The 27109-nt window shown below is 33.5% G+C and overlaps 3 protein-coding genes and 1 long non-coding RNA gene across 16 annotated transcripts; 2 read left to right on the top strand and 2 right to left on the bottom strand.

Moving 5' to 3' along the window:
* Positions 1-154: 154 nt before the first annotated feature.
* On the bottom strand, positions 155-1523 carry LOC126848274 (uncharacterized). The gene is made up of 2 exons (XR_007687233.1): positions 1395-1523; positions 155-1267 (listed from the first exon to the last, which is right to left on the bottom strand). It is a non-coding gene; the product is annotated as an uncharacterized LOC126848274 (long non-coding RNA).
* On the top strand, positions 1517-9997 carry LOC126848224 (ATP-binding cassette sub-family C member 5-like). 6 transcript variants are annotated; one of them, XM_050588926.1, is made up of 25 exons: positions 1517-1771; positions 1892-2185; positions 2339-2491; positions 2720-2878; positions 2947-3094; positions 3170-3403; positions 3481-3654; positions 3731-3878; positions 4016-4164; positions 4426-4536; positions 5128-5238; positions 5720-5859; positions 5945-6406; positions 6502-6628; positions 6785-6930; positions 7010-7116; positions 7195-7379; positions 7555-7831; positions 7916-8069; positions 8156-8284; positions 8346-8622; positions 8737-8902; positions 8985-9168; positions 9234-9426; positions 9548-9997. In XM_050588926.1, exons 2-25 carry the CDS (start codon positions 2109-2111, stop codon positions 9800-9802), a joined length of 4266 nt encoding a protein of 1421 aa, XP_050444883.1. In that variant the 5' UTR covers positions 1517-1771; positions 1892-2108; the 3' UTR covers positions 9803-9997. The 6 variants fall into 6 exon arrangements, with proteins under 6 accessions (XP_050444883.1, XP_050444884.1, XP_050444885.1 ...); XM_050588927.1 differs by having other exon boundaries at positions 6785-6927; positions 7013-7116; XM_050588928.1 differs by having other exon boundaries at positions 6785-6924.
* LOC126848221 (sodium leak channel NALCN) lies at positions 9792-21004 on the top strand. 7 transcript variants are annotated; one of them, XM_050588917.1, is made up of 30 exons: positions 9792-9925; positions 10163-10591; positions 11103-11236; positions 11343-11528; positions 11679-11929; positions 12047-12321; positions 12620-12867; positions 13061-13450; positions 13657-13848; positions 13926-14063; positions 14164-14370; positions 14501-14697; positions 14765-14887; positions 15120-15293; positions 15359-15538; positions 15628-15880; positions 16079-16246; positions 16367-16575; positions 16767-16887; positions 17002-17135; positions 17210-17375; positions 18009-18203; positions 18286-18503; positions 18768-18991; positions 19280-19416; positions 19527-19663; positions 19940-20090; positions 20158-20292; positions 20568-20742; positions 20826-21004. In XM_050588917.1, exons 3-30 carry the CDS (start codon positions 11132-11134, stop codon positions 21002-21004), a joined length of 5268 nt encoding a protein of 1755 aa, XP_050444874.1. In that variant the 5' UTR covers positions 9792-9925; positions 10163-10591; positions 11103-11131. The 7 variants fall into 7 exon arrangements, 6 of the variants coding, with proteins under 6 accessions (XP_050444874.1, XP_050444876.1, XP_050444878.1 ...); XM_050588919.1 differs by having other exon boundaries at positions 11706-11929; XM_050588918.1 differs by lacking the exon at positions 10163-10591 and having other exon boundaries at positions 9828-9925.
* On the bottom strand, positions 18336-27018 carry LOC126848231 (DNA replication licensing factor Mcm3). Of its 2 annotated transcripts, none has more exons than XM_050588947.1 (12): positions 26845-27018; positions 26529-26641; positions 26215-26423; positions 25894-26024; positions 25576-25814; positions 25238-25480; positions 24557-24920; positions 23937-24241; positions 23662-23812; positions 23138-23565; positions 22697-22905; positions 18336-18475 (listed from the first exon to the last, which is right to left on the bottom strand). In XM_050588947.1, exons 1-11 carry the CDS (start codon positions 26911-26913, stop codon positions 22707-22709), a joined length of 2451 nt encoding a protein of 816 aa, XP_050444904.1. In that variant the 5' UTR covers positions 26914-27018; the 3' UTR covers positions 18336-18475; positions 22697-22706. The 2 variants fall into 2 exon arrangements, with proteins under 2 accessions (XP_050444904.1, XP_050444905.1); XM_050588948.1 differs by lacking the exon at positions 18336-18475 and adding an exon at positions 20888-21016.
* Between the last annotated feature and the right edge of the window lie 91 nt (positions 27019-27109).

Here is a 27109-nt window from a genome sequence, read left to right on the forward strand (position 1 = left end):
TAAAAAATTATAAAAGATTGTTTTTAATTTAGCAATATAAGATTATACGAAAAAATATTTCTTGTTTTCCATGCAATATCTATTCTAATTTAATGTTAAATGATTAGATAATTTCTTACATGTACGTTCTGCATTATAATAATTTTGATGCAAGTTTAGACTTGATATTTCTATATGTCGAGACGAGTTGCAAAATGTATGATTGTAATATACAGAACTGACTAATAGTTTGCAATCACACTTCGATAACTTTATTATCTTACATACTGTGCAGGATACAATGTCACTCACACACTCATTTTTTATCATATTGCGATAATGTATCATATGATGTATTGTACTTGAGTAAGAATTATTATAGTTTTCATTGATATTATGAGGTGCACAAGAAGATATCAGCTATCAATGTGTACATCTCTTAAAATATAAGTCTAGCTTCGGTTTGTATTCTCTTGAGATATTTGAATATAAAAGAAATGAAAACAACAAAAAACATATGTAAAATTAATTAAAATTCCTTAGAATAAAATAAACATAAATGTAAATAAATTAGACATATTTTGTTACGTTGGATGCTCAGAGCTTTGGAAAAATCAAGACTTACATGTTGAATCTGAGAAAAAACTGTTAGGTTTTGTGATTCCAGATCATAATGTGCCTTGAAATTATTTATATATGTGTTGTTATATTCTCTTGGTCTTCTATGTCTAATATAATTCTTATTTTTTAAATGAAATTTTTTAAATTATTTTTCAGGAATCATTTAATTAAAAATATTTACTTGTGAATCTTTGCAATTGTAAAATTGCCCATTGTAAAAAATAATCTATACAAGTGTAGTTATATATTTTAACTTTAGTTATTCAAGGAGATTCAGTTTAAATTTTCAACTTTATATAATCGTTATTTTATGATTTGTAATAAGCTCAGCAGCCTAATTGTCTAACGATCTTTTAATGGGCACTCTATATACAGTCGTGACCGACACATTTATACATAAGTGTCGCTTATGTATGGGTTCTTTATAATGCTTGATCATGCTTCATTGATTAAGCAATGCACGCAGAGGTCATCGTACTTTTGAACAAAAGTTCCCGGCGCGGAGAAGGATCAAGAACAGTATATCAGAGAACGAATGAAGTTGATATCCTTGATGACAGTGTGCACCCACGCCTGTTCGCAAGCGAACGGCAGCCTGAATAGAAGACTGTTCTGTTCTTAGAATTCTCGATGTTTACGAGTGCATTGACCTCAACCTCATTTATAACTACAAATTGAATTGAAGAAACTAATTTTTGGCTGCTGAATTTTGTTTTCTGCTGCGATATTGCAAGTTAATAAGATAAAAATGCTGAATAAATTAAAAAAAAAGAAAAAATATATCTAAGACTCACTTTCGCGTTGAAATTTCTGCAGAGAACGATCAGCTTGAACACCGCTGTCACGTCATCACTCTTGTTACATGCTGCTGTTTAACAGGTGTCCATATTTGTGTATGTTGTGTTCGTGTCACGGCGCTTCGTGTACAGAATAGCTATTAATCGACTTGAGATTATTATGCTGTGTGCGTGTGTATGTGACGAGCGTGTGTATTGTGTATTCTATCCCTGTCGCGCGCGGAGACAGAATTCAAAAAATACACGCACCTTATTAATGATGGAGGAGATTAAGTGATTAAGAGCCACTCTTATCGATATCACGCCGATCTACTCTCGGCTCTCGGCGATTACTTCTCGAGAGTTATATATTCTGTTCGCTGACTAGCAGCGAGGTGAGTAATAACAGCGACATAATAGACGAAACAATATCGGGCAATTTTTATTATAGAATATATTACCTTTATAATATATCGCATATTTTATATAAAAAATATGCGCTTTAATATTTCCAGGAATGAGAAGATTCTAGCATCGGTTGTATGTACATAAATGTAGTACTATCTTTATGTGTGATTCTGTTTTATCACGATACGCATCCTCGTGATTATAAGTCCTTATCTCTTCACTTCTCGAAGATCATTTTATTATGGCGTGAAATGCAATTTTGAGATTCCTTGAGCATCATTTATTATATTTTTATTTAGAATAAAAATACAATTCTGTGCAAAGATGACTCAAACGACAGAAGGCAACAATGATAAAGACAAGCAGACTGAAAGTAACACACAGCACAATTATAATGAAAGGTATGAAATCATCTGTATGTAACATGAGTTATGTAAAAAATATTTCTTTTTTGTGAAAAAAAATTAATGAAAAATACTTGCATTTAATCATTTAAAATAATGCTGTAAGGATAAAAACTTTATTTAAATCTTATTTTTGATTTTTTATTATAGATCTTCAGAGCCTGACAGGCAACAGCAGCAATCTCTACTACCAAAAGCGAGTAGTAGTACAGCCAAACAAGTTAGGGAATACATTCCAAGATCTGGGATGAAAAAGTATCACCATGCTTTGAGTAATTTAATTCCAGTGCGATATCAAAATCAGTATGTATTACAATAAATTTTTTAATCTTAAAAGTATTAAAATAATAATTTTTTATATTATTTTAGATGTATGTTAGCATTTTAGATATAGTTAATAATATTAAAAAATTTATACATATTAATAGAAAATATAATGGAATTATATCTCAAAGTTATAACGATACATTTTTATCATTATTTATTTCATTATTCATAAGAATATCTCAATTATAAAAATACATTTTATAGAAAAAAAGAGAATTGGCCAGCAGATAATGCTGGATTATTTTCATACGTATATATAACATGGATGACACCATATTTTTGGAAAGCTTACAAGAAAGGACTTATGATTAAAGACTTGCCAGACATTTCCTTATATGATACTTGCGAGTACAACGCACTCAGGTAAACTAAATACAATATTGTGTCTTCTAGATATTGTTACTATATATAAACAAGATTTATTCCTTCAGACTTGATATACTTTGGCAACAGGAATTAAGTAAAAATGGTCCCAATGCAGCCTCTTTTTTCATGGTTGCATGGAGATTTGTTCGCACAAGAATTTGCATATCGTGCTTTTTAATGAGCTGTTCTCTTATCTTTGGATTTATAAGTCCTGTAAGATTATTTTTATCAGTGACAAATTGCTATTAAATTATATCATTTTCGTTATAATGCAGAATCTTCTCTTAGACAATATTAATGAGGAAGATACTGGAGCATGTAGAATCTTCGGAGGAAGGTTTCTGGGATGGTTTAAAATGGGTTTTATTACTAATGCTGTGCGATTCTCTGCGCGCTTTTTTTTTTACCTGGACGTGGAATATGAATTACAAAACTGGATTACGATTAAAGTCAGCTTGCGTGGCTTTGTTATACAAGAAGATTATCAGATTAAACAGCCTTGGCAATAAAAGTATAGGAGAAGTGAGATACTAGATACTTATTTTGCAAAACTTACAATACTAAATAAGCATCTGTATACATTCGCGATTTATTTTTAGATAATCAATTTATTTTGTAACGACAGTCAAAGGCTCTTTGATGTAATTATTTATGGACCAATGATTATCAGTGGACCAATAGTCCTAATTTGTGGTATAATTTATATATTGTGGCTGTTCAATCCCATTGCTTTGATAGGAATAGCAGTTTTCCTTTCGTTCTATCCATGTCAGGTAAATGTGACTTGTCGTATAAGCATTTTGTGTGCATTTTGGCAAACGTCATTATGACGTCATTAATAATTTGTAGTACTTTATTTCCCGTGCGACTGGTTACTTTCGCTCAAAATCAGTAAACATTACGGATGCTCGAGTGCGACTTATGAGCGAGATCTTGGAATGTATAAAGCTGATTAAGATGTATTCTTGGGAAAAATATTTTAGTCAGAAACTTCTTGGTGAGAATATTTCACATTTTTACATTCTAAATTTCCATATAAATATTATGTAATTAAAAAAAAAAAAAAATATATATATATATATATATATATATATATATATTTTTAATACATCTTTTTAATATATATTTTTACAGCCATACGCAAAAAGGAAGAATGTTGGCTTCATAAGACCGCATATTTTCAAAGCTTAAGCATCTCTTTAACACCTGCTATACCCGTGATATCCGCGATCGTTACATTTTTAGCACATGTTACCTCAGGCAGTGGATTAACGGCCGCACAGGTATACAGTACAATCTGTCGATACAATCTTGATTGAACATTTTTTAATGTTTCATATTATTTTTATCAATACCCTAATTTTATGTATGTCAGGAAAATTACGTCCAATAGGTAAGAAAATCCAATGAGACGATAAATTTTTCAAAGGGAATAGACTGGTATTTTTCACCGATTTTCATAGATATTTGCAACCTTTTAATTAGATAGTGTCCTTCCACAGATTGTACAACCAATGTTGCACTTAATGGATCATACATTACAGGCTTTTCCAATGACCACATTATTCGGAAATTTGCTTAGACTGGCACTTACATCACTTAAGGATACCACGCGATATTTTATCAACGCCCTCATAGCTCTTAGAAGATTCAAGGTCTCCAGTGTTTTTCGATTGATATTCATGTACAGCTTAATGAATGTACCTATTATTAGAAAGTACTCATGCTTGACATATATTTTTTCATAAATTGTTATCACTTATTTTTGACCAAAATTATATTGAAATATATATTTATGATTGACTTCAAGTACAAAATTTTATCTGCCAAATCGATTAAATGTATCGCTGCTACAAAATTTTTATAAGCTTAAATCTTTACGAAATATTGGCCAGAAAAGAAACACAGTATGAGTACTGTTTCTATAATAATAGATACACGAGGTAAATGTTGTTTTAATGTATAAAAAAAGCAAACGCTTTCGAGAATAATGAAAGTAAACGCTCATAAAATGAAAGTAAACGCGATGGGCGAACACTGCATGCCTTGTAAAGCACCCTGTTACACTTGAATAGCTGTCATTAGCTGTCATTCCTTTGAGTTTCACGTGAAATATTCAAATTGTCAGCTATCAAGCAATAATATCGAGTTGGGGGTGCATGAGATGTTAAAATGTTCCTATGCTTATGCGAAGTACAATCGTACTAACATAGTCGTTTTTAATTTTACACTACATTACTTTTCAGGTGTTTCCCTTCGTATCGGTGCTCAGTGCTCAAATTCGTACTTCTTTCATGTTTTTGCAAGTGGCCTTAGTTAATATCGCTGCGGTAAAGATAACTTTTGGCAGAATTAAGGTTTTTATCTCCTTACATCTATATCTAGTAGAAATGCACAATCGATAACAAAATACATAAATGTTGTACCATAATATTTGAGAATAATGTTTTCATCATTCCTTGTAATCGAATTGGCTTTTGTTTTGCTAATGCATGCTTACCTTATATCCAACATTTATGTTATGAGATAGTTTTGCTTTGCTTGTATTTGTAATTATGCAGGTAATGTACAGTTACGAAGGAGTTTAAAGAGCAAGTATATCATTATATATAATTCGTATCTGATTTTAAAAATTCATCTGTACATTTTGTATTCTCTGAATGTACACTATATTTCTATTCTATTTCTCTATCTTAAGGTAAATTTCAACATATTAATACTCTTTCGCTTTTTAATACTGCTTTTACGATCGTTTTACATTTTTTTTAATAATCTGTCAAATAGAATTTCGATAGATTATCAGAACAGAACTTAATTAACGAAACGATCTATGCACAGAACGTGCTGCTATTGGACGAGGGCTGTTGCCAGGCGTCGAAACCGATAGTGAGATCGCAAGCAGTTGCCATCGCCAATGGTACTTTCGTTTGCGACAGCATGAAGCTTCAAAGGGATACATCAATCAATAACAAGAAAAAGTAAATTTTCGTTATAATAATCATAATAATCCCTACACTAAGGACTGCGATAATTAAAAGATTAAATTACTTTGATTGATTATAGGAATAACATGTCATCATTCATCACGAATAATTCAACGGAACTGGAAAATCTGAATCAACCGCAGGAAGCCAAGTACATCGAAGTTCTCAGTGATATACACTTTGGAGCGCCCAAGGGAAAACTAGTCGGTATCTGCGGCCACGTAGGCAGCGGTAAGTCCAGTCTGCTGCTGGCGGCTCTGGGACAGTTGAGAATGACAAAAGGACATATTTTGCGGGAGGGCACTTGCGCCTATGTTAGCCAACAGGCATGGATCGTAAACGGCACTTTCAAGGAGAACATCTTGTTTGGGGAAGAGTTTGATGCCAAGCGTTACTATCACACGATCACGATTTGTAATCTAAAGGATGATCTGAACATGTTGCCCGGGGGAGACGACACCGAGATCGGTGAGAGAGGTGTCAATTTGTCTGGGGGACAAAAGCAGAGAGTCGCGCTCGCGCGAGCGTATTACGCCAATCGGTGCGCAAGATCGGTTTGTTGTTTCCGAAAAATACACATCGATATTCTATTGATAAGTTTGACGAATGTCTTATGACGAGTGTCTGTTATTTCAGGGATGTTTATTTTCTCGATGATCCTCTGAGCGCGGTTGACATGTACATCGGCTCGTACATATTCGAGAAATTGATTGTCGAGGCTCTTAGGAATAAATCCGTCCTTTTTGTGACGCATAACATTCAGGTAGATATCTAATTAAATCAAAGATATTATTTTATTAATTAACTATGAGAAGCATTTTTTCATATTTTTTTATCATTTTCTATAAAGTGAATAAATTTAAAGAAAATTAACATTTATTAAAATTTCTAAAGGTTCTTAATTTTTTGTTCATTGCAGTTTTTGAAGCGTTGTGATGAAATTTATATGATGAATATCGGCAAAATCGTAGAGCATGGAACCCACGAAGACCTCATGAGACTCGATAGGGAATATGCATCGATGGTAAAGAGCAGCACAGTTGCCGCGGAAGATAATTTGTCATCGTACGATTATTTTTTATGAATTATAGATATACAGATAGATCTTCAAGTAAAATAATTTAATTAGTCTTCATTTTGTCAGTGGAAAGTTTGTGGGAACGCAGAAAAACATTATTAGTATCGGCGGCTCAGAATTGGAAAAGACAGAGATGGGACATAAAGAAAATGATCGGGAAAAATCGTACAAAGGTGCGCGCGCATAGTTTTATAATATCAACTTTTGATTTAAAAATGATCTCCCTAATACTGTTCTCCGTTTAAATTTAGGAACTTTAACAGTGACAGAAAAAGCCGAAACCGGAGCTGTTAAGTCGCACACTTATCATACATACATAGAAGCCACAGGTGGTTACTTGGTCGCGGTTCTTGTATTTTTTACGTTTTTCTTGAACGTGGGTAGCTCAGCATTTAGTACTTGGTGGCTCGCTGTGTGGATTAATGCTGGCGGAGGCGTGAGTAACACATATATCCAACATTTAAGATTTACGCATTTTAAAATATCTGCATTTCTTTGACTAAGAAATATTTTAAATATTTAAATAATAAATATTCTTTATATATATTTATATTTTATTATTTCAATATTATATATCGTTGTGAAAATAGATCAATTTTTTCAATTTTCAGAACATAACTGTGCCAGAAAGTAATGATACCGTGTACATAGAGGATATAAATGCCAATCCTGACTTCTCATTTTATCGTAATATATATGGCGCATGCATCGCCGGTATCTTATTGACAAGTTTTATTCGCGGCATTGCCATTACATTTACCACGATAAAAGCCTCGACTACATTGCACAATACATTTCTACGCAAAATTATTAGTTCTCCGTTAATGTTCTTCGAGACCACTCCAAGCGGCAGAATACAAAACATTTTCAGTCGAGATATAGATGAAAGTGAGTGATCAGTGATATTCCTAACTGTATTGTGATTTCTTATTTCTAATTTAATTAATTGCATTCTTATTTTACATCTTACAGTTGATAATTATTTACCTATATCGATTGAAAACATGGTGCAAAATATTTTTACCTGTATTTTCGCTATTTTCTTTATTTGCGGCGTATTGCCTTGGTTTTCGATAGCGTTATTTCTATTTGGCGCGCTATTCTTCTTTGTTAGCAAATTGTTTAGGTAAGTATACTATATTATCAAATAATTTATATACATATGAGAGATTAATAGTGATAATTGGAGTTTTATCCTGTATATCTCTGCAGAATATGCATGAGGGATTTGAAAAGAATGGAAAATATCTCGCGATCTCCTGTTTTAAGTTTTGTTACAACGACGATCCAAGGTTTGAGCACAATTCACGCGTTTCAAAAGGAGAAGAACTTTTTGTACAGGTAATTATTCAGTATAATAATAAAATAAAAAAGATATGTAAGAATTGTTTTTAATTGACAGATTCGAGGAGTTATTCAACACGAATAATCTGTGCCAGCATCTATGCCAAGCTGCAATGAGATGGTCCGCGGTGAGATTGGACAGTTTGGTGATTGCCTCATCCTGCATAACTGCGTTACTTGTGATCTCGTTTAAAAATGAGATATCGCCAGCCTTTGCAGGTTTGGCAATGGCATATGCCACACAAATGACCGGTATCTTTCAATATACGGTCAGATTGATGTCCGAGACCGAAGTGCGCTTTATAAGTGTAGAAAGGATCAGTTATTATCTCAAAGTACGTATAAATAATTTATTTCTATTCAGTTAATAATTGTGTCTGCAAATATGTAATTAGTTTTCTGTCTCAATAGTATATAACTTTTTATCTTAATTTTATTATTTTATTTAGACTTTGCAGAGGGAAGGTGCAAGTAAGACAGTCGCTCTTAAACCAGCCGACGATTGGCCCTCTCGCGGCAAAATAGAATTTAAAGCTGTCCAGTTGAGATACAGAGAGGAGCTACCGCTCGTGCTAATCGACCTGTCTTTTACTATAAAGGCTGGAGAGAAAATAGGTAATGGACAAATATATAATATTTTGATAATGCATATTTGTTACATTTTCTCATACAAGAGATTAACCATGAATTATCTCAGGTATCGTTGGTCGCACCGGATCTGGCAAGAGTTCTTTAATCGTAGCTTTATTCCGATTAGTCGAGATTTGCGAGGGTATCATTAAGATCGATGGTATTGATGTCTCAAAATTGGAATTAGATGTATTACGAAGTAAATTATCGATCATCCCTCAGGATCCAATTTTATTCAGTGGAACTATAAGGTAATAATTGCAAAATTTTTGGATTGTCGGGTATGCTTTTCTTTTCAATCGATTTTGTTTTTAAGATCCAATTTAGATCCTTTCCAACGACATACAGACTGCGACATTTGGAATGCTCTTGAAAAGACGCAGATGAAAGATCGGGTGTCTCTTATGCCGGGAAATCTCGATGCTTCCGTTGGATTTGGGGGAAATAATTTAAGTGTTGGCGAAAGACAGCTTCTTTGTTTATCAAGAGCTTTATTACATAGTGCAAAAGTAAAAATTTTTATCGAATATATAATTGTGATTTATGGGATGCTTTGAAATTCATTTCTGGAATCTCTTCAAAGTGTTAAAGTAAAAATAAATGGTGAATGAAACTGAAATCGCTTTTTAGGTGCTGATTCTAGACGAAGCAACAGCCGCTGTCGATCCGGAAACCGAAGCAACAGTGCAAAGTACTTTGCAGAATGAATTCGCGGATTGCACTGTGCTTACGATCGCTCATCGATTGCAAACTGTCGTCGCGTGCAATCGCATTCTCGTTATGAGTAACGGCAGAGTCGTTGAATTCGATGCACCGACGATTCTTCTCTCTCGACCGGATTCTGAGTTTTCGAAATTGATGGCTGCCATGGACAAGAATGTGTAAAATAATCTTCGCCAAAGATCTGATTCGTATACTCTGATAAATAATAAAACTAATTACATGAATTGGCAACGGAAGAAAAAAAGAGAAATATAATATTATATGATATACAAAAGTATAATAATGGTACATCAAAAAGCAATATAAATGAATAAGTGATTATATAACTTTTTACTAATAAATTTTTAAGTAAATATATGAAGCTACTTCTCTATTAACTCACATCCTATACGAATAAAAAAAAAAATGCTTTCCCAGTGCTTTCCATGTATCCTTTCGTATTTAATTTTTTGATTAATGATCAATATTTATTATAACAATTCAATTATCATTAGGCATTACATTAGCTGTATCTACTTTTAGGTACATTGAAGGTTGATACATCAAACTGTGACCATCAGAAGATTAATTTTTCGATATCAAAATATTGATGATACGTCTATCAAGTTCCTGACGAGAAAATAATTTAATTAAAGAAGAATATTCTTGATAGAATTACTTTAAATAAATACAATTGCTTAGCAATCTCTTGATTTCTGGAAACTCATTTAGTGAAATATTGATTTTCTCGAAAGATTGGGAATGCATACTGCTCATGCTCGTTCGCACCGACATTCGGCCGTGCTGGACCGCTGATGACGCGGTCGAGGCATGTTCGTCGCGACAGCTTGTTATTACCTCTGAGATGTTTATTACACGTTGAGCTTTACTGTTGCTTTATACCGAAGATGTAGTCTATAGAAATTGCCGTAAAGGCAGCATCCGTCGTTTTCCGCAAACAGTTAAAAAAAGGTGTGAATCCCTTGTTAATATATATATAAATAACACATAGATCTTCACGCAGATATAATAAACGGTTGTTCGTAAAAAGATTGTATTTTTCTTAGATTATTCTTGAATTTTTCTTCCATTAATTCTTTCAAACGTATAAACTACTATTTTATATTATTCTTTAAAATTATAGATAATCTAAAAAACCTATAATGTATCCTTTATATGTATAATAATATATAACTTATGCTCTTTTAAATTATTATTTTTTTACTTCAATATTAATAAATAATATAAATTTTAATTTATACTCTCTTAATTGAATGTATATATAATCGAATAATATACATATTTTCTCAAACAATTGGTGTAAGGTCGTCGAAAAAATGATGAGAACACAGTAGCATGCAATTATTCAATTGATAAAATTTAATTTTTAGGAGTTGTTTCTGCAATAATAATGCGTCTCTAAATTTGATATAAAACCTTGAGTGTATTTTTCAATAAAATTGTTAGTTTCTTTTATTTCCAGGCCTCACCATTGCGAACATAATTCCTATTATGATGCTGGGGCGGAAGCAGAGCCTCAAGGGGGAACCCGTCCTGGCTGATTATGGTCCGGAGGAGTCCCTCAATGAGAGCGCTGACATAGAATGGGTCAACAAGGTGAGAACGGAAATGCTGGTCAATGGGAAGAGAGAGAAAATTCCGAAAGAGTTCCCTTTTTTCAAAATTTTCTGAAAACCACTTTACAAACGACAAATAATTTTAGCTATGGGTGAGAAGATTGATGCGATTTTGCGCCCTAGTTTCGTTGGCCTCCGTTTGCTTGAACACGCCGAAAACCTTTGAGAAAATACCGTCCCTCCAATACGTCACCTTCGTTTGCGATCTGATAGTCACGTTTCTATTCACCGCTGAAATGATCGCCAAGATGCACATACGAGGAATACTAAAGGTAAAGTTGCTTTCTTCATCGAGGCAGAATTGAAGTATCTAAGTATATTAATTTTTCAAATTTTAAAAAACTGCAACTACTTTTAAATATAATTAAAATGGAGAGATTAAAAATTTTTCTATTATATCACTGTATTTTTTACGTGGATAGAATAAAATTGCTAATGGTATTGCACAGAGAGACAAGTCCTATTTGAAAGACCATTGGTGCCAATTCGACGCTAGTATGGTGATCTTTCTCTGGCTATCTGTGATTCTACAAATGTTTGAAATGCTGGGTTTCCTCGTAAAGTTTAGTTACGCTTCGATTATGCGAGCACCACGGCCGCTGATCATGATACGTTTCCTACGAGTCTTCCTCAAATTTTCGATGCCCAAAGCCAGAATTAATCAAATTTTCAAGTAAGAGAATTAAATATCTAAACTGAAAAATTCATGTGGCTTAAAAGTGAGATATTTTGCAAACTTATTTGATTTAATTCAATTTCTTTAATTGTTAACTATTTTATATTTATACAGACGCTCGAGTCAGCAGATCTACAATGTGACACTTTTTTTCCTGTTTTTCATGTCCTTATACGGTCTTTTGGGAGTGCAATTCTTCGGCGAGCTGAAAAACCATTGCGTATTAAACACAACTGAGCCGCATTATATCACGATCAATAGTTTAGCTATTCCCGATACATTTTGCTCCACCGACCCGGAGTCTGGATATCAATGCCCCGAAGGAATGATGTGCATGAAGCTGGAATTGTCCAAATATATCATAGGCTTCAATGGATTTGATGAGTTTGGTAGTAGTTAATGTTAATACTATGCTCTTGTTAGAGTCCATGTGTAAATTGATAATAATCCATGTTATTTACTTAATACCCTCGTAAAAATATTGCAAGAGTAACTTCTGGCCTTAAAATATAATTTCGCTTTACTAAAAATATAATATGATATATATTATCGAAATATATATCTTTTTATAATGTTACATTTGAAATATGAATATTCAATATTCTCAATAAGGAATTAAAAAATTACAATTTTACAATTGCGATGCGAGATATGTAAGATTATTGATTTTTTTATTTGAATTTTTAGCCACCAGTATCTTTACCGTGTATCAAGCAGCTTCTCAAGAAGGATGGGTCTTTATCATGTATCGTGCAATCGACAGTTTACCGGCATGGCGTGCGGTTCTATACTTCAGCACGATGATATTCTTTCTGGCTTGGTTGGTGAAGAACGTTTTCATTGCCGTCATCACAGAGACCTTCAACGAAATCCGAGTGCAGTTTCAACAAATGTGGGGCGTCAGAGGCCATATTAGTAATAGTTCAGCATCGCAGGTCATTTGTACTAATCTTTCTCGAGATTTTTGAGAAAAAGAAGAATTATTCTCTTTGTTTTTTAATTTACTTTGGAGTATCAATAAAATACTGTATATAAACATTGTTATTTGTAATTAATTGAAAGCAAATAATGATATGATATTGATTGAAATTTTTTACATATACATTTACTCTACTTATTATATTGCAGATATTGACTGGAGATGACAATGGTTGGAAGTTGGTGACATTAGATGAGAATAAGCACGGAGGTCTGGCGTCTCCGGCCTGTCACGCTATCCTCAGATCGCCATATTTTCGTATGGTAGTAATGTGCGCAATTCTAGCGAACGGTATTACTACCGCAACGATGAGTTTCAAACATGACGAAAAACCGAGAAACACGTATTACGATCGTTATTATTGGGCCGAGATCGTCTTCACGATACTCCTGGACTTGGAGACGCTTTTCAAGATATGGTGTCTGGGATTCCGGAGTTATTACAAGCATTCGATTCACAAGTTCGAATTGCTGCTTGCTATTGGCACAACTCTACACATTATTCCGTTCTTTTATCTCTCTGGATTCACTTACTTTCAGGTCTCTATCAGTTGCCTTCGACTCCTTGTCTTTCGTGTTGTTTCACTTTACTTCATTTTTTTATGCTTGAATTGTGCTCTTTAAATGTGTTTGCGCTGTTTCTTTAATGATTTTTAAACGCTGATTTTTAAACTTTTAGAAATTTGCATAACATTTGGGAAAACTATCATAGATTTTTAATATTTTATATTTTTGTATACGAAAAGGTTCTCAGAGTGGTCCGGCTTATTAAAGCATCACCGATGTTGGAGGACTTCGTCTACAAAATTTTTGGTCCTGGCAAGAAGCTTGGCAGTCTCATTATTTTTACCATGTGCCTGCTGGTGATATCTTCCAGCATTTCCATGCAGCTTTTCTGCTTTCTCTGCGATTTTACCAAGTTTGAAACTTTTCCCGAAGTTAGTGGTTTTTATATTTTGACAAATTATTGCTACACAATTGTGTTTTCTAAACTTTAAAAGATAAATTTTTTTAGGCATTTATGTCGATGTTCCAAATTCTCACGCAAGAAGCCTGGGTCGATGTCATGGACGAGACCATGTTACGAACTCATGAGACGATGGCACCTCTAGTCGCAGTATATTTTATTTTATATCATCTCTTCGTTACTCTGGTATATATTTTTTCGCTTGATATTTTGTGCATGCAATAAATCCATATTAAAATTATGTAACGGTTATTAATCAATGTAATTAATTATAACATCTCTTCAGATTGTATTGAGTCTCTTCGTCGCAGTGATTCTGGACAATCTTGAGTTGGATGAAGATATAAAGAAATTGAAACAATTGAAATTTCGTGAACAAAGCGCAGAGATAAAGGAGAGCTTACCGTTCAGGTTGAGAATCTTTGAAAAATTCCCGGATAGCCCGCAAATGACGTGTCTTCACAAAGTACCATCGGACTTTAATCTGCCGAAGGTTTCTAAAGAAATTATTCTTTTGAGATTCGTTATTAATAATTTTAATAAATTTTTAATTAATATTAATTTAAAAAAAACATATAACTATTCTATGCATTGAAATCAATATTTGATCCATCTTTTCTAAGGTACGTGAGAGTTTTATGCGACAGTTTGTAATCGAAGTAGAAGACGAGGAGAACGAAAATGCTAAAAGAATTAACGAAACTTTCGATTCAAAAATAATATATAGAAAACAACGACCGGTAAAGATTTTGAACAATCCACCAAAAGTGAGAAGTGTTGTCATTAATTTGAAGAAAGCAGCTGTCACTTATATCATAAAGTAAGTTTAACATCGCGTCGCGGTATTATTTCATAGCTTAGATTTGGCTATTTTTAATTGTTTACAGTGACTCCAACAATCAGAGATTGTTATTGGGGGATTCTGCCATGATTCCAGTACCAGGAAAAGGACTTTTAAAACCGCAGGGTACTGTTAGCAGCGCTAAACAGCTTCGCATTGACCAGAAAAAGTAAGAATAAAATACAATGATTTATTAAGAAAAGAATGTAAAAAAGAGAATCGGCATTTATATGTTAAAAATTTAAGAAATAGAACAATATATATTCAATAATCCAACATTCTTTTTCAATGCGTTATTATACAAAAGTTTTAATATTTTTAAATATATTTTTCATAACAATATTAACCGTATATTTTCGCTTTTATTCTATTTGTTTTTTTCTTCTCACGAACAAAAATAGATCAATCAGAAGAAGCGTCCGAAGTGGATCGATCAAACTCAAACAGACGTATGAGCATCTCATGGAAAACGGAGATATTGGCGGAATAAACAGAGTTAGTTCGTCGCGCAGCAGACCGCATGATTTAGATATCAAGTTGCTTCAAGCTAAGAGACAACAGGCGGAAATGCGAAGGTACCGCATATTTTTAAGATCTCCGTCAATCTAATATTCTACATCTTTATTTTTTATTTCTCCAGAAATCAACGAGAAGATGATTTGCGAGAGAATCATCCATTCTTCGATACGCCGTTATTTGCGGTACCACGCGAGAGCAAATTCCGAAAGTATTGCCAGTTGTTCGTCTATGCGAGATACGATGCGAAACTGAAGGATCCTTTAACGGGCAAGGAAAGGAAAGTGCAGTACAAGAGTTTGCAGTAAGATTCGTCGTGATATTAAAACATGATTGAGATGGAACTAAAAGAGACACTTAAGCTGATGAATTTTTTAATCTTTTTCTCTGCAGCAATTTTCTCGGTTTAGTGACTTATCTTGACTGGGTGATGATATTCATCACGACGTTATCATGCATCTCGATGATGTTCGAGACGCCGCGATACCGCGTGATGGAGGAGCCGGCGTTGCAAATCACCGAATATTGCTTTGTTATTTGCATGAGCATCGAATTGGCGCTCAAGATATTGGCAGATGGCCTGTTTTTTACACCCAAGGCATACATCAAGGATGTCGCCTCTGTCTTGGACGTTTTCATTTACATCGTGCGTATAATGTGTCAAAAATACATATATATCGAATTCTACTTTATATTATAAAATATTTTAGTAATTTTGAAAAAAAAATTATGATAAAAATCTTATAAAATGGTTATATAATATTATAATTGTATAAATAATAATATATAATAAGTAATATATAATAATAATAATTGTGTGCGTGCTCATGTTATATTATTGCAGGTGAGTCTTGTATTCTTATGTTGGATGCCGAAGAGTGTACCGCCGAATTCCGGAGCACAATTGCTGATGATATTACGATGCGTCAGACCATTGAGGATCTTTACTCTTGTACCGCACATGAGAAAAGTCGTTTACGAACTTTGCAGGGGATTTAAAGAAATTCTTTTGGTAAATATTAAAGATTTTAAAGCATAGCGTCCTTCCTTCTCTCTCTAAAATTTTGATTTAGAAATGATGTGATTTATGAACTGCCAAACAAAATGATTGATAAAAAACCATTTTATTTAGGTATCGACATTATTGATTCTGTTAATGTTCGTATTTGCGAGCTATGGTGTGCAACTATATGGCGGTCGCTTAGCAAGATGTAACGATCCCACTATTTTAAAGCGCGAGGATTGCGTCGGCGTGTTCATGAGAAGAGTATTTGTGACGAAAATGAAGCTGCGACCAGGAAAGAACGAGAGTTATCCGTCCATTTTAGTACCACGCGTTTGGTGAGCATAAAATGGTTAATAAATTGATGATTAGTTCTATTTTGACTAAACATATCATAATTATATTTTATTAATATGTATACTATTAGTTATGTATTTGTTATCAATAATTCATATTCTCTCTCTCTCTCTTAATGCAATGCTTATAGATCTTTTTTCCTTTGTAGTATTAATACTGTAACGCGTTTCAGGGCTAATCCTAAACGATTTAATTTTGATAATATTGGTGATGCGATGATGGCTCTGTTTGAAGTACTTTCTTTCAAAGGCTGGCTCGATGTGCGGGATGTTCTTATTAAAGCTCTCGGTCCTGTGAGTCACTAATATTTTGACATTTTAGTACACAGACATATATCGTAAAAATTTACATATTTTGTGCTCCAAGAATAGATAATTTTCATTATATTGTATACCCTATTTTTTTAGGTTCACGCAATCTATATACACATTTATATCTTCCTCGGTTGTATGATCGGCTTAACGCTATTCGTGGGTGTCGTGATCGCGAATTACTCCGAGAACAAAGGCACCGCTTTGCTTACGGTCGATCAGAGACGATGGTGAGAGGCTTCGAGATATTTCATCGGCGAATTTTCATCTCGATATGCTATACTAGATATGAATTTCGATGCAGGTGTGACTTGAAGAAACGTTTAAAAATCGCCCAGCCGTTGCACTTACCGCCAAGACCAGACGGCAAGAAGTTCCGTGCTTTCATTTACGACATTACGCAGAATATTTATTTCAAACGCTTCATCGCCGTCATGGTGCTCATAAATAGCGCTCTGCTGTGCGTTTCTGTGAGTTGAACATGCTAATCTTTCGTTTTAAACATGCCAGAACTGATATATACTTCTTAGGATCTCCCGCGATTCCTTCAATAATTATCCTATTACTCAGATTGGATTGCTTTCATTTGCGCCTTAGATAAGCTCTCTATTTATTGATAATAGTTTAATTATAGAAATTTTTATATAGTAACTAGGAAGTTAGATGCATGATCATGTGAATTCAATGCTAGCTTAAAATTCTTAGAATGAATCAATCTTGCTTGAAAGCGCTATTCGCAATTTTGAGAAAAGCTTTAACTAAGCAGTTTTATTTCCTACTTAGTTTTTTATGAATTTATTAGTCATATATATATATATATATATATATATATAATATATATATATATATATATATAACAAGCGTCCAACGGTAGGATTAGTAGGATGTTGAAAAGACGAAGTGACGTCCAATCTAGAAGATAACAGAAAAAATCATTCTCATATATAAAGAAGCCCCCATCGATTTGGAGACTGTTACTTTGAATCATTTGTTCCTTGCCGGCTACCATTAGACCGTGGCTAAAAGTTAGTGTGATTAATCGTTTGCTCGTGTTTAATCTGCGGTCTTCTCCTCTTTTTTTTCTTTATCTTGCTCGTCTCAAGTGGAGAATCGAGGAGGAACACACGGAAGCGCTCGCTACGGTCTCCACGATTCTGACACTGGTCTTCCTCGTGGAAGTAATCATGAAAAACATTGCTTTTACACCACGTGGCTATTGGCAGTCCAGAAGAAACAGATATGATTTGCTCGTGACAGTCGTGGGCGTTATCTGGATCGTCATACATTGCACGATGAAGGTACGTTTGATATATGCAGTTAGATTCTCTTCGTTGACCATATTTGTTTTCCTACTATTATGATTTATCGCGTTGCTTTCAGAATGACTTATCCTACGTGATCGGATTTATGGTTGTGATCCTCAGATTTTTCACCATCACCGGCAAACACACGACTCTCAAGATGCTGATGTTGACAGTCGGTGTGTCTGTCTGCAAAAGTTTCTTCATCATATTCGGCATGTTTCTTCTTGTCTTCTTTTACGCATTAGCCGGCACCATAATCTTTGGTACTGTAAAGTATGGAGAAGGCATAGGAAGGTGAGAAATACACATACATATACATTTGCACGCAAATATTTAAAAATTTTTAATTTATTATAATTAATTTTATTATAATTAATTTTTATCATAAAAGAATTATTCTCACCAGATTTTTTAGAATGTATAAGTATATAAAACGCACATTTTCTTATTTTTGGATTTTCGATGATACTAAATCTTTTTTCTAAATTCATAATCTTTCTTCGTTTCCTGCATTATTCTCTCGAGTGATGTATTAAAAGCCATCTCTTTGCAATCTAGACGTGCTAATTTTGAATCACCGGTCACCGGTGTGGCGATGCTCTTTCGCATAGTGACGGGAGAGGATTGGAATAAAATTATGCACGACTGCATGATACAGCCGCCCTATTGTACACCGGCGAATAATTACTGGGAAACTGACTGTGGCAATTTCCACGCTTCTCTAATTTATTTTTGCACCTTTTACGTCATTATTACTTACATCGTCTTGAATCTTTTAGTGGGTATGTACAGAATACGCACTAAATAAGTATTTATGTTAAGTAATCATATGCATAGATATTATTTATATTTAAAAAAATGACAATTGTTTTTCTTTCGCTTTGCTTATGGGAGCGGAGGGAGGATACTTAATCTAATTTTTTAAAATAATATTCTTTTAATTAAATTTTTAGAATAATTTAATTTAATTTAATTAATTCACTTTTCATAATTTAAATTCATAATTTAATTAAAAAGAGTGAGAATCGGAAGTAAGAAAAGTGAAAAAATTTTTTTTTTTTTTCAAACAGCTATTATTATGGAAAACTTTTCTCTATTTTATTCGAACGAAGAAGATGCATTATTATCGTACGCCGACATAAGGAATTTCCAGAATACGTGGAATGTCGTTGATAATCACCAGAAAGGTGTTATACCAGTGAAGCGGGTATGATTTTACTTATGAATTTCGAATCAATAATTCGATATCTAGTGAGACGATATAATAATCTATTAGAAGCGCAAATAATATAATAATAATAATACTAACTGCTTCAGGTAAAATTTATCTTGCGATTATTGAAGGGTAGATTGGAGACTGATCCACAGAAGGATCGCTTACTTTTCAAGTACATGTGCTACGAGCTAGAGCGACTGCATAATGGCGAGGACGTCACCTTTCATGACGTCATTAAGTAAGTTTCATGAAACATACAATGATAAATATTAAATGCATTTACTATCGTTATATTAAGTTTTTAATTAAAATCTGATAAAGATGTTTTATGAATCTTTTAGATATTTGATAAATTGCTCTAGATTCTATAAAATATTCTAAATTTGTTCATCTTTCTTATGTTGTATCCTACAGTTTGTAAATTCTTCAACTATACATAAATGATATGTGCGAACAATCTTATATCATTCGAGTTTAATTATTAAAAAGCTTCCTAAACTGAAGAATTTTTCAGTATGTTATCGTATCGTTCAGTGGACATAAGAAAAGCCCTTCAACTGGAAGAACTGCTCGCACGGGAAGAGTTCGAATACATAATCGAGGAGGAGGTAGCCAAGCAAACCATTAGAACTTGGTTACAGGGATGTTTGAAAAAGATACGAGCGGTGAGGATCAATTGACTTCCAAATCGTGTCGTAGAAATAATCTTTCTTTTTTTCTATATTTTTATAGAAGCAACAGAATAGTTTGATCGCTGGACTTCGTGCTACGAACAATGTGACCGCGCCGCCTCAAGATCAGGAGAAAATTAAGGAGGAAAAAAGCAAAGAAATTAGCGTCGATCGTGAAGAAGAGACCGAGACGAAGGTACATTTTGTCTTATTTCTATCACTACATATTTCGGATAGAAAAATTAATCTAAGAAAGAAATTTTTCAACATTTTTATATCAAAATTAACGAATCAATTTTTCCTTTAAAGTTTTCAAAAAATATATAAAATAAACGAGTTTCTACATAATCTCTAAAATATTGTCCGCTGGAATTTTTACACTGCCATTACTTGAAGATTAAAATAAAAATTAATTACAAATGTTATCTTATGTGAAATTCATGTTATTTTACTAATCTTCTCGACAATTAGGATGTCGAAGTTCCAAAACATAGAGCTAAGAAACCGGTAGTGCTTCCAAGATCGGACAGCATAGGAAGCGCTTCGGGAAGAAAATATCTGGCTCCAACGTTATCAGATCCTGCATCTGTTCGATCTGAGAAAGATAAAATTGCGGTATCGAAAAAAAGAAACAGCAGACCGCCATGTAAGTCTAAGATTTTCGTATCATCGCACTTTGGCATTAAATATGAGTTTGGATTATGTTTCACCTCTCCGAATTTCTTTCAGCGATGGTGAAAAATAATTTATCCCATTTGACGGAAAATACAGAGCAAAGCAGGCAACAAAGGGAGGCGTTAAGCAACAAGACAACTGTGCCTAAAGTTTCCAGTGTAATGCTAGAAGTTCGGGAATGGTGGAAGGAGCAATTAGCTTACAGTAGCGACTCCAGCGAGGACGAGGTTTAAATCTTGTAAGCCCTATAACAGAGAATTATGATCAGGAGCAGATTGTAAAACAAGGATTTCTATCTTTAGCAGTAAAAAAAAAGAAAACCTTTTTTCTCTCTTCACACAAGCCTAAAGATTTTACATCGACTAAGAAAAAAGAAATCGGAGGAGGTAAAATGTGGTATGTGCCTAATAATTTTAATCGCTTGGAATCAATCTCGAAAAACTTTAACATGTTGAGCTTTGATCATAATTTGCCCTTTCTAATGCCAAAAACTACTACTACTAATTAACTATATTAATATTTTGCTATGTCAAAAAATAGTTTCGTACGCTTTCCGAATTTTCCGTTGCTTTGTATGTTGAAGCTCATCATGTTAAAGGAATCGATTTCCTAACGAAAGAGAGAAATGTAATCGGGATACACACTCATTTTTCGTATCGAATGTCTGCGCATTATATGTGCGTCGAATAAATTGTCCATACGAAATTTACTTAAATCCTTGAGCATCGATTTGTTTAAACATGTCGATGTAGAAAATTTCCTATACATCATTCGTATTATCATTCATTATCGATCATATTGTTTGACACAACATTTTGAAGATAATTATATAATGAATTTTATACGATATATAAAGTTTAAAGTTAATCATTGTGCAATTAATAGTTGGATAGCGTTGTTAAGGGCAACTGTGAGTACAATTAGCGCAAGATGCGATTCGTCGTAGATATTTTTGTTACGAAGATAGTCCCGATTCTCTGTGAAAATGATAGGACATTATAGAATGCCGATTCTTTCCTTACAACAAGAATATATTCCGAGAGAGGGCCTGTATCGTAATAGATCTACGCGAATTGATTGATTTAATATCGGCGGTTGTAAAGTGTTAGCGCACTTAATGTTGATGTTACATTATTTATGTTATAATTAGCAGTAATGCTGTTACGAAAGATGCTTTAATGTAAAACAACAGTTATGCAAGACTCAAGAAAGAGTTATTCGACCAAAAATGTAACTTATTTTCAAATGAGATTGTATCAACTATACGTTGTGCATGTTGAACATAATTGGAACCTTTATATATATTCGTGAATTTTTATAAGACGAAGAATGTATGTGTGCGAGTATGTCGAATAAATCTGTCAAACTTTACGCGATAGATGTGACGCAATAATACGCACACGCAAAGTGAGTCGATATGTTACGCGTATATATGTATTTACAGAAGAAGTATATATGTATTTACGGAAAAATTTTTAGCGCTGGAAATCGCATTATGTTTACGTCAGTGTAAATGAATGTTGATGATTGTTGCTAGTTTATGTGCCAATGTATTGTCTTATCGAGTATGAGACAAATAAATGTTGTTAGATATCATTATTCATAAAATTGTATAAAATTCATTATTATTATTCGTTATTATTACTCGATGATTATTACTATAAATACAAACGGTATAAAAAAAAAAACAAAAAACAATTTCTCTTGCATAAAATTATGGAGAGTAAAACTAATACATACATAAATCTAAACACCATTGCTACGTGTTTCACATAAGGTCATTGATTATTCATTATAGTTATGTTGGATAACTGTTTGCTTCTCGTTTAATTGTATTGAACGAAAGCTTTAATTCCAATTTTATTTTAAACGGCATTCGCGTGCATGCTTTGATTATTTAAAAAAAAAAAAACATAAAACTTTACCAGTAAGATTTTATATCAGGAAGATGTTGCCTTCTGCTTCCATAATTTGATTTGCCTCAGTCATAACGTTGATGGCGGCGTTGATTTCGTCGTTTGTAAAATTCAAAGATTGTGTTGTGTTTAGATAACTGGTGACTTCTCTTAGCGGAATTGTCTGAGCCCTTCGGTCTTGGAACAACTTGTGAAGTGATGACTTGAAGATTGTAAGTCTAAGCATCAGAGAAAAATTAATTAAGAATATATTTTCTTTTCAGTCAATCTTCGTTTTTTCTGTTTTATCAGGTATATTAATAATAAAATAAAAATATAAAAATGGATGTATATAACATATTTAAGATGTAAGAAGTCAAAAGTGAAAGAAGCTTTCATACTTAGTAACGATTTTACTATAATTTCAACAAATACAATCAATTTCAGGTCATTTTTTCTGAATAAAATTACCTTTCCTGTGTGACTGTCGGCGTTGCTGTTTCCGGAACAGATGTTTCCATGCTCTCCGCGGTCTCCGTGCGACTAGGGGACGTGCGCGTGCTGATTCTTTGTGACTGCGTCCTGGTTATTCTCGTGCTCGGAATATCGAACGCATCGTCGCTATCATACTCGTAAGGATCGTCTGAATTTTTCGTCTTTTTACTGCGTTTTGGTTGTCTACTCTCATCAATATCGCCCGCATTCTCCGATGCGTCGCTGTCACGACGTCTTCGCTTTCTTTTTTCCTTTTCCAGTACGCGTTTGAAGTAGGCGAATTGCACTAGCTCTATCGCGGCGCGCGCGTCTTCTTCTTCGACATTTTTCGAGAGCCGTGCTTTCGCATGTGCTGTCGCTAACCGGATCAGCGTCTCCAAGGTTCTCGCGGTTATCGGTTGAGTCTAAAAATTATGCAAAAAGAGATATTTGTATAACTTTTATGATATTGATATGTGATATTAAAATCTTTTTTATCTTGTAGGAACAAAATCACACACCCTCGCAACATCATATTCCACCATATCTTCCGACCGAAGTTTCGAATATTCTTCCGCGATAACGGCGCTGGCTTCTTCCGTAAGCTTGGGTTTCATGCATCGTGCAATATGAATATATTTTCTCATAAACTGTATGGTGAGGATCTGGTCGCTAGAAAAAAATTCGTATAAAAAATCTTTGTGTAAAATCTTTACACAATCAAATCATTTTAATCGAATAAAAGCTCATATTATATTTAAAATAACATAATATGTTTAAATAGCAGTATATTTACTTCTTAGCACGCGTTTGTCCATGTAGAAGCGGATCGTATTTCTGATAAACTTGGGTTTGCGTCTCTTCAGTAGCGACATCATCCGGATTTTTCGTGGTTAACATATCCAATTTGGAACCTAAACTCAAAGCCTCCCCATCTTGCTCCAGAGGATTTCTGTATCGATGCATTCTCACGACGTGATCACTGATGATGTGATCCTGATCCGAATCGATCACGTCTAGCATAACGAAGAGCAAATCGAAACGCGATAGCAGAGAATCCTGCAGGCCGATGTTCTCCATAGGTGTCTTATATTGATCGTACTGAAAATAGAAGAAAAGCTTTCATTAGTATTATATTCTCTTTCGTCATTAGATATTTTATTCTATATATATCGATATTATTTCATTTATTTGTTACATATTCGTCTAATTATTATATATTACTTTCTATATGAGAACAATTGCAATTTTCAGTTTCACGAAGTTATTTCCGCAAAAAAGCAAATTTGATTTAAGTTTATTTAAATCACTCTATAAATTACAGAGAATCCTCTAAAAACTTGAATTTTTACATAATTATTTTCCGCTTCTTTTTGAAACCTTCTTCAAAAGGGTACTACAAAAGGATGAACTTACTCTTCCGTATACAGGATTCGCAGCTGCCAGTACCGAACAACGAGCATTCAGACTGGCATGAATGCCTGCTTTGGCGATCGTAATTCTCCCCTGCTCCATCACTTCGTGTATCGCTGTCCTGTCAATATCTGACATTTTGTCAAATTCGTCGATGCAAATGACACCGCGATCCGCCAGCACCATCGCGCCCGCTTCTAGTCTACGCTCGCCAGTCTCCTGATCGACTGTAACCGCCGCTGTCAGACCAACACCAGAAGATCCACGCCCAGTAGTCGGAATTGCTCGTGGAGCAGTACACAATACATAACGTAGTAGCTGTGATTTGGCCACTGATGGATCTCCAATTAGCAACACGTTTATATCTCTAATATATGAAAGATGTTCTGATCATTATTCTAAGATCGTTAATGAATATTAAAGACAGCGGAGACAAAACTTTCACCACTTGCTATAAATTATAAATTTTTTTTTAGATATTTTTTCTTTAAAATTGCAAAATTATAAAATCTCTTTAATATATCAAACCTCTCAAATCAAATTCTTTAAAATTTGTCAAATCTTATTAAGAAACAATAGAAAAATTAGCAATAGCAATAGAACAATATAGAAATTACCTATTTTCTTAGATATCGAATTAATCATATTTTCAATATAAGCATGAAATACTCAGCAAAATCTTACCCTCTTAGTCTCGTACCGTTTGGCAAGATCTTTTCCACTCCGCCTAACAGAAGACACAGAATTGCCTTTTTTATGTATTCGTTTCCATGTATAGATGGTGCGAGAGATTTAGCGAGGAGTTCGAAAATATTTTTGCAGGGATTATTCTTTGCCAGTTTTTTGCACATAGCCACATCGTCGTGGGAAATCGCGAGATTAGCTTCCTTACTCAGTTGCATCACATTGTTGGCAATTAGAACAGTCCTAATTATGCACAGAACACATATTTAGATGAAAATAGAAAAGATCCACGAATCACAATTACATTAAGAAATAATTCTCGATTTTTTAGGACATACTTAAACGTTCCAGTCGTGTATCCGCCTTGCTTTCCTGGGAGACATCGATAATTTCCAACGACCTGTACTCGATCTCCGGGTTTACATAAGTCCACCAAATCATTATCGCAGATTACGTCCACGCTTCGCGGTAGCTGTCCAGCTGGAGCTTTCTCCGGCATCTCTTGTATAGTGAGTGTTTGATGATCTTTGTAAGTAGACAAACCAAATTCTGTTTCCAATGGGTTGCCATCTTCATCCTACAATCAAAATAGTAAATTTTTTTAGATTGATAAACAAATGTTTTTTTGTTTATTTAAATATTGTAGAAATAATTACAGTAGTTGGATAAATAGCAGAATGTGGAAAAGCTTCCAAGGAAGTTAAGTCCGAGTAGGCTCTTTCTAGGACTGTTTTGGTCACATCACAGTAATGGACGCTTCTTACAACTTTTGGTCGTACCAGTGAACCTACAATGAATAATTTTGTATGTAATATACATTATTTTTATGAAAAAATAAATTTCTATAAAATATTGAATGACGAAAAATATTGAAATTTTTTTGTATAAGTCTGTATTAAACAATTTAAAAGATTTAAATAAATTTAATAAATCTTTTATGAAATAAAAGTTGTTTTTTTTTTTCTGTAAATACTTACATTTTGTGACGATACCCTCTACACATACCAAGTTACCCAGATAACGTGAGGTAAGTGTTCTTGGTGTGGCATGTTTGTTTCCAAAACTACCTTCAAAAGCTACAAAGAAATCTTTGTTGCTCTTGGCATATTCAATATCTATACTTGAAATATATTGTTGTAAGGCATTTTGAAATGCTTGTTGTTCCTCGAAAGAATTATTTAATAAGCTGTAATATATTAATTCATAATTATTCTTAACTCTTCAAGACATTGTGAACAATATTTGTCAATGCTACAAGTGAATAAAAACTGAAGAAATGAATCTATTATACCTTGCCGCACGTACAGGATTTTTCCTTCTTAAATCATTGATATTCACAACTAGTCTGTATTTATTTTCCTGGACCATATTCTTAACCATAGTGGCATATATACCTTGATCTTCCTAAGTAAACAAAATCAACATATCATAAAAACAATACAATATAATCTTTATAACTTATACTAAAATATAATTAAATTTTATATATATATATATATATATATATATATATATATATAAATTAAATTAATAGAATTAAAAGACGTAGCCGGTATAAAATGAAAGTACACAGTATTGAGAACAAATGTTGATTATTAAATATCTACCATATCATCAAGAAAATCAACATATTCGCGTGTTATCTGTTCCAGATTCTGATCGATCTCCGTATCCATCTTTGCAGCAATTAATTATAAAAACCAATATTTATTACACGAGATCTTTTATATGGAAAAAATTCGAAGAAACTTGCAAAACGCTTTGAAAGCTACGCGAACATGGTTCGGTTCTGTTTGCGCGGGAAAACGGCAGGTTAGCCACACTATCATTTTAAAAAATCACTTGCAAAGATCACGTGCTAATTTTTAGGGA

Source organism: Cataglyphis hispanica, chromosome 3 (genome assembly GCF_021464435.1).
Source record: "Cataglyphis hispanica isolate Lineage 1 chromosome 3, ULB_Chis1_1.0, whole genome shotgun sequence".
NCBI classification, from domain to species: Eukaryota; Metazoa; Arthropoda; class Insecta; order Hymenoptera; family Formicidae; genus Cataglyphis; species Cataglyphis hispanica.

Bases quoted from the DNA above. Each gene is read 5' to 3' on its own strand.
- LOC126848224 (XM_050588926.1), top strand. From the start codon at position 2,109: ATGACTCAAACGACAGAAGGCAACAATGATAAAGACAAGCAGACTGAA. The intron at 3,404-3,480 runs GTGAGATACTAG...ATTTATTTTTAG, and splicing joins GCAATAAAAGTATAGGAGAA to ATAATCAATTTATTTTGTAA. The intron at 8,903-8,984 runs GTAATGGACAAA...GAATTATCTCAG, and splicing joins AAAGGCTGGAGAGAAAATAG to GTATCGTTGGTCGCACCGGA.
- LOC126848231 (XM_050588947.1), bottom strand. From the start codon at position 26,913: ATGGATACGGAGATCGATCAGAATCTGGAACAGATAACACGCGAATAT. The intron at 25,481-25,575 runs GTATGTCCTAAA...GTGCATAATTAG, and splicing joins TACACGACTGGAACGTTTAA to GACTGTTCTAATTGCCAACA. The intron at 24,921-25,237 runs GTAAGATTTTGC...TTCATATATTAG, and splicing joins AACGGTACGAGACTAAGAGG to AGATATAAACGTGTTGCTAA.
- LOC126848221 (XM_050588917.1), top strand. From the start codon at position 11,132: ATGATGCTGGGGCGGAAGCAGAGCCTCAAGGGGGAACCCGTCCTGGCT. The intron at 14,371-14,500 runs GTTTCTAAAGAA...ATCTTTTCTAAG, and splicing joins CGGACTTTAATCTGCCGAAG to GTACGTGAGAGTTTTATGCG. The intron at 14,888-15,119 runs GTAAGAATAAAA...GAACAAAAATAG, and splicing joins CTTCGCATTGACCAGAAAAA to ATCAATCAGAAGAAGCGTCC.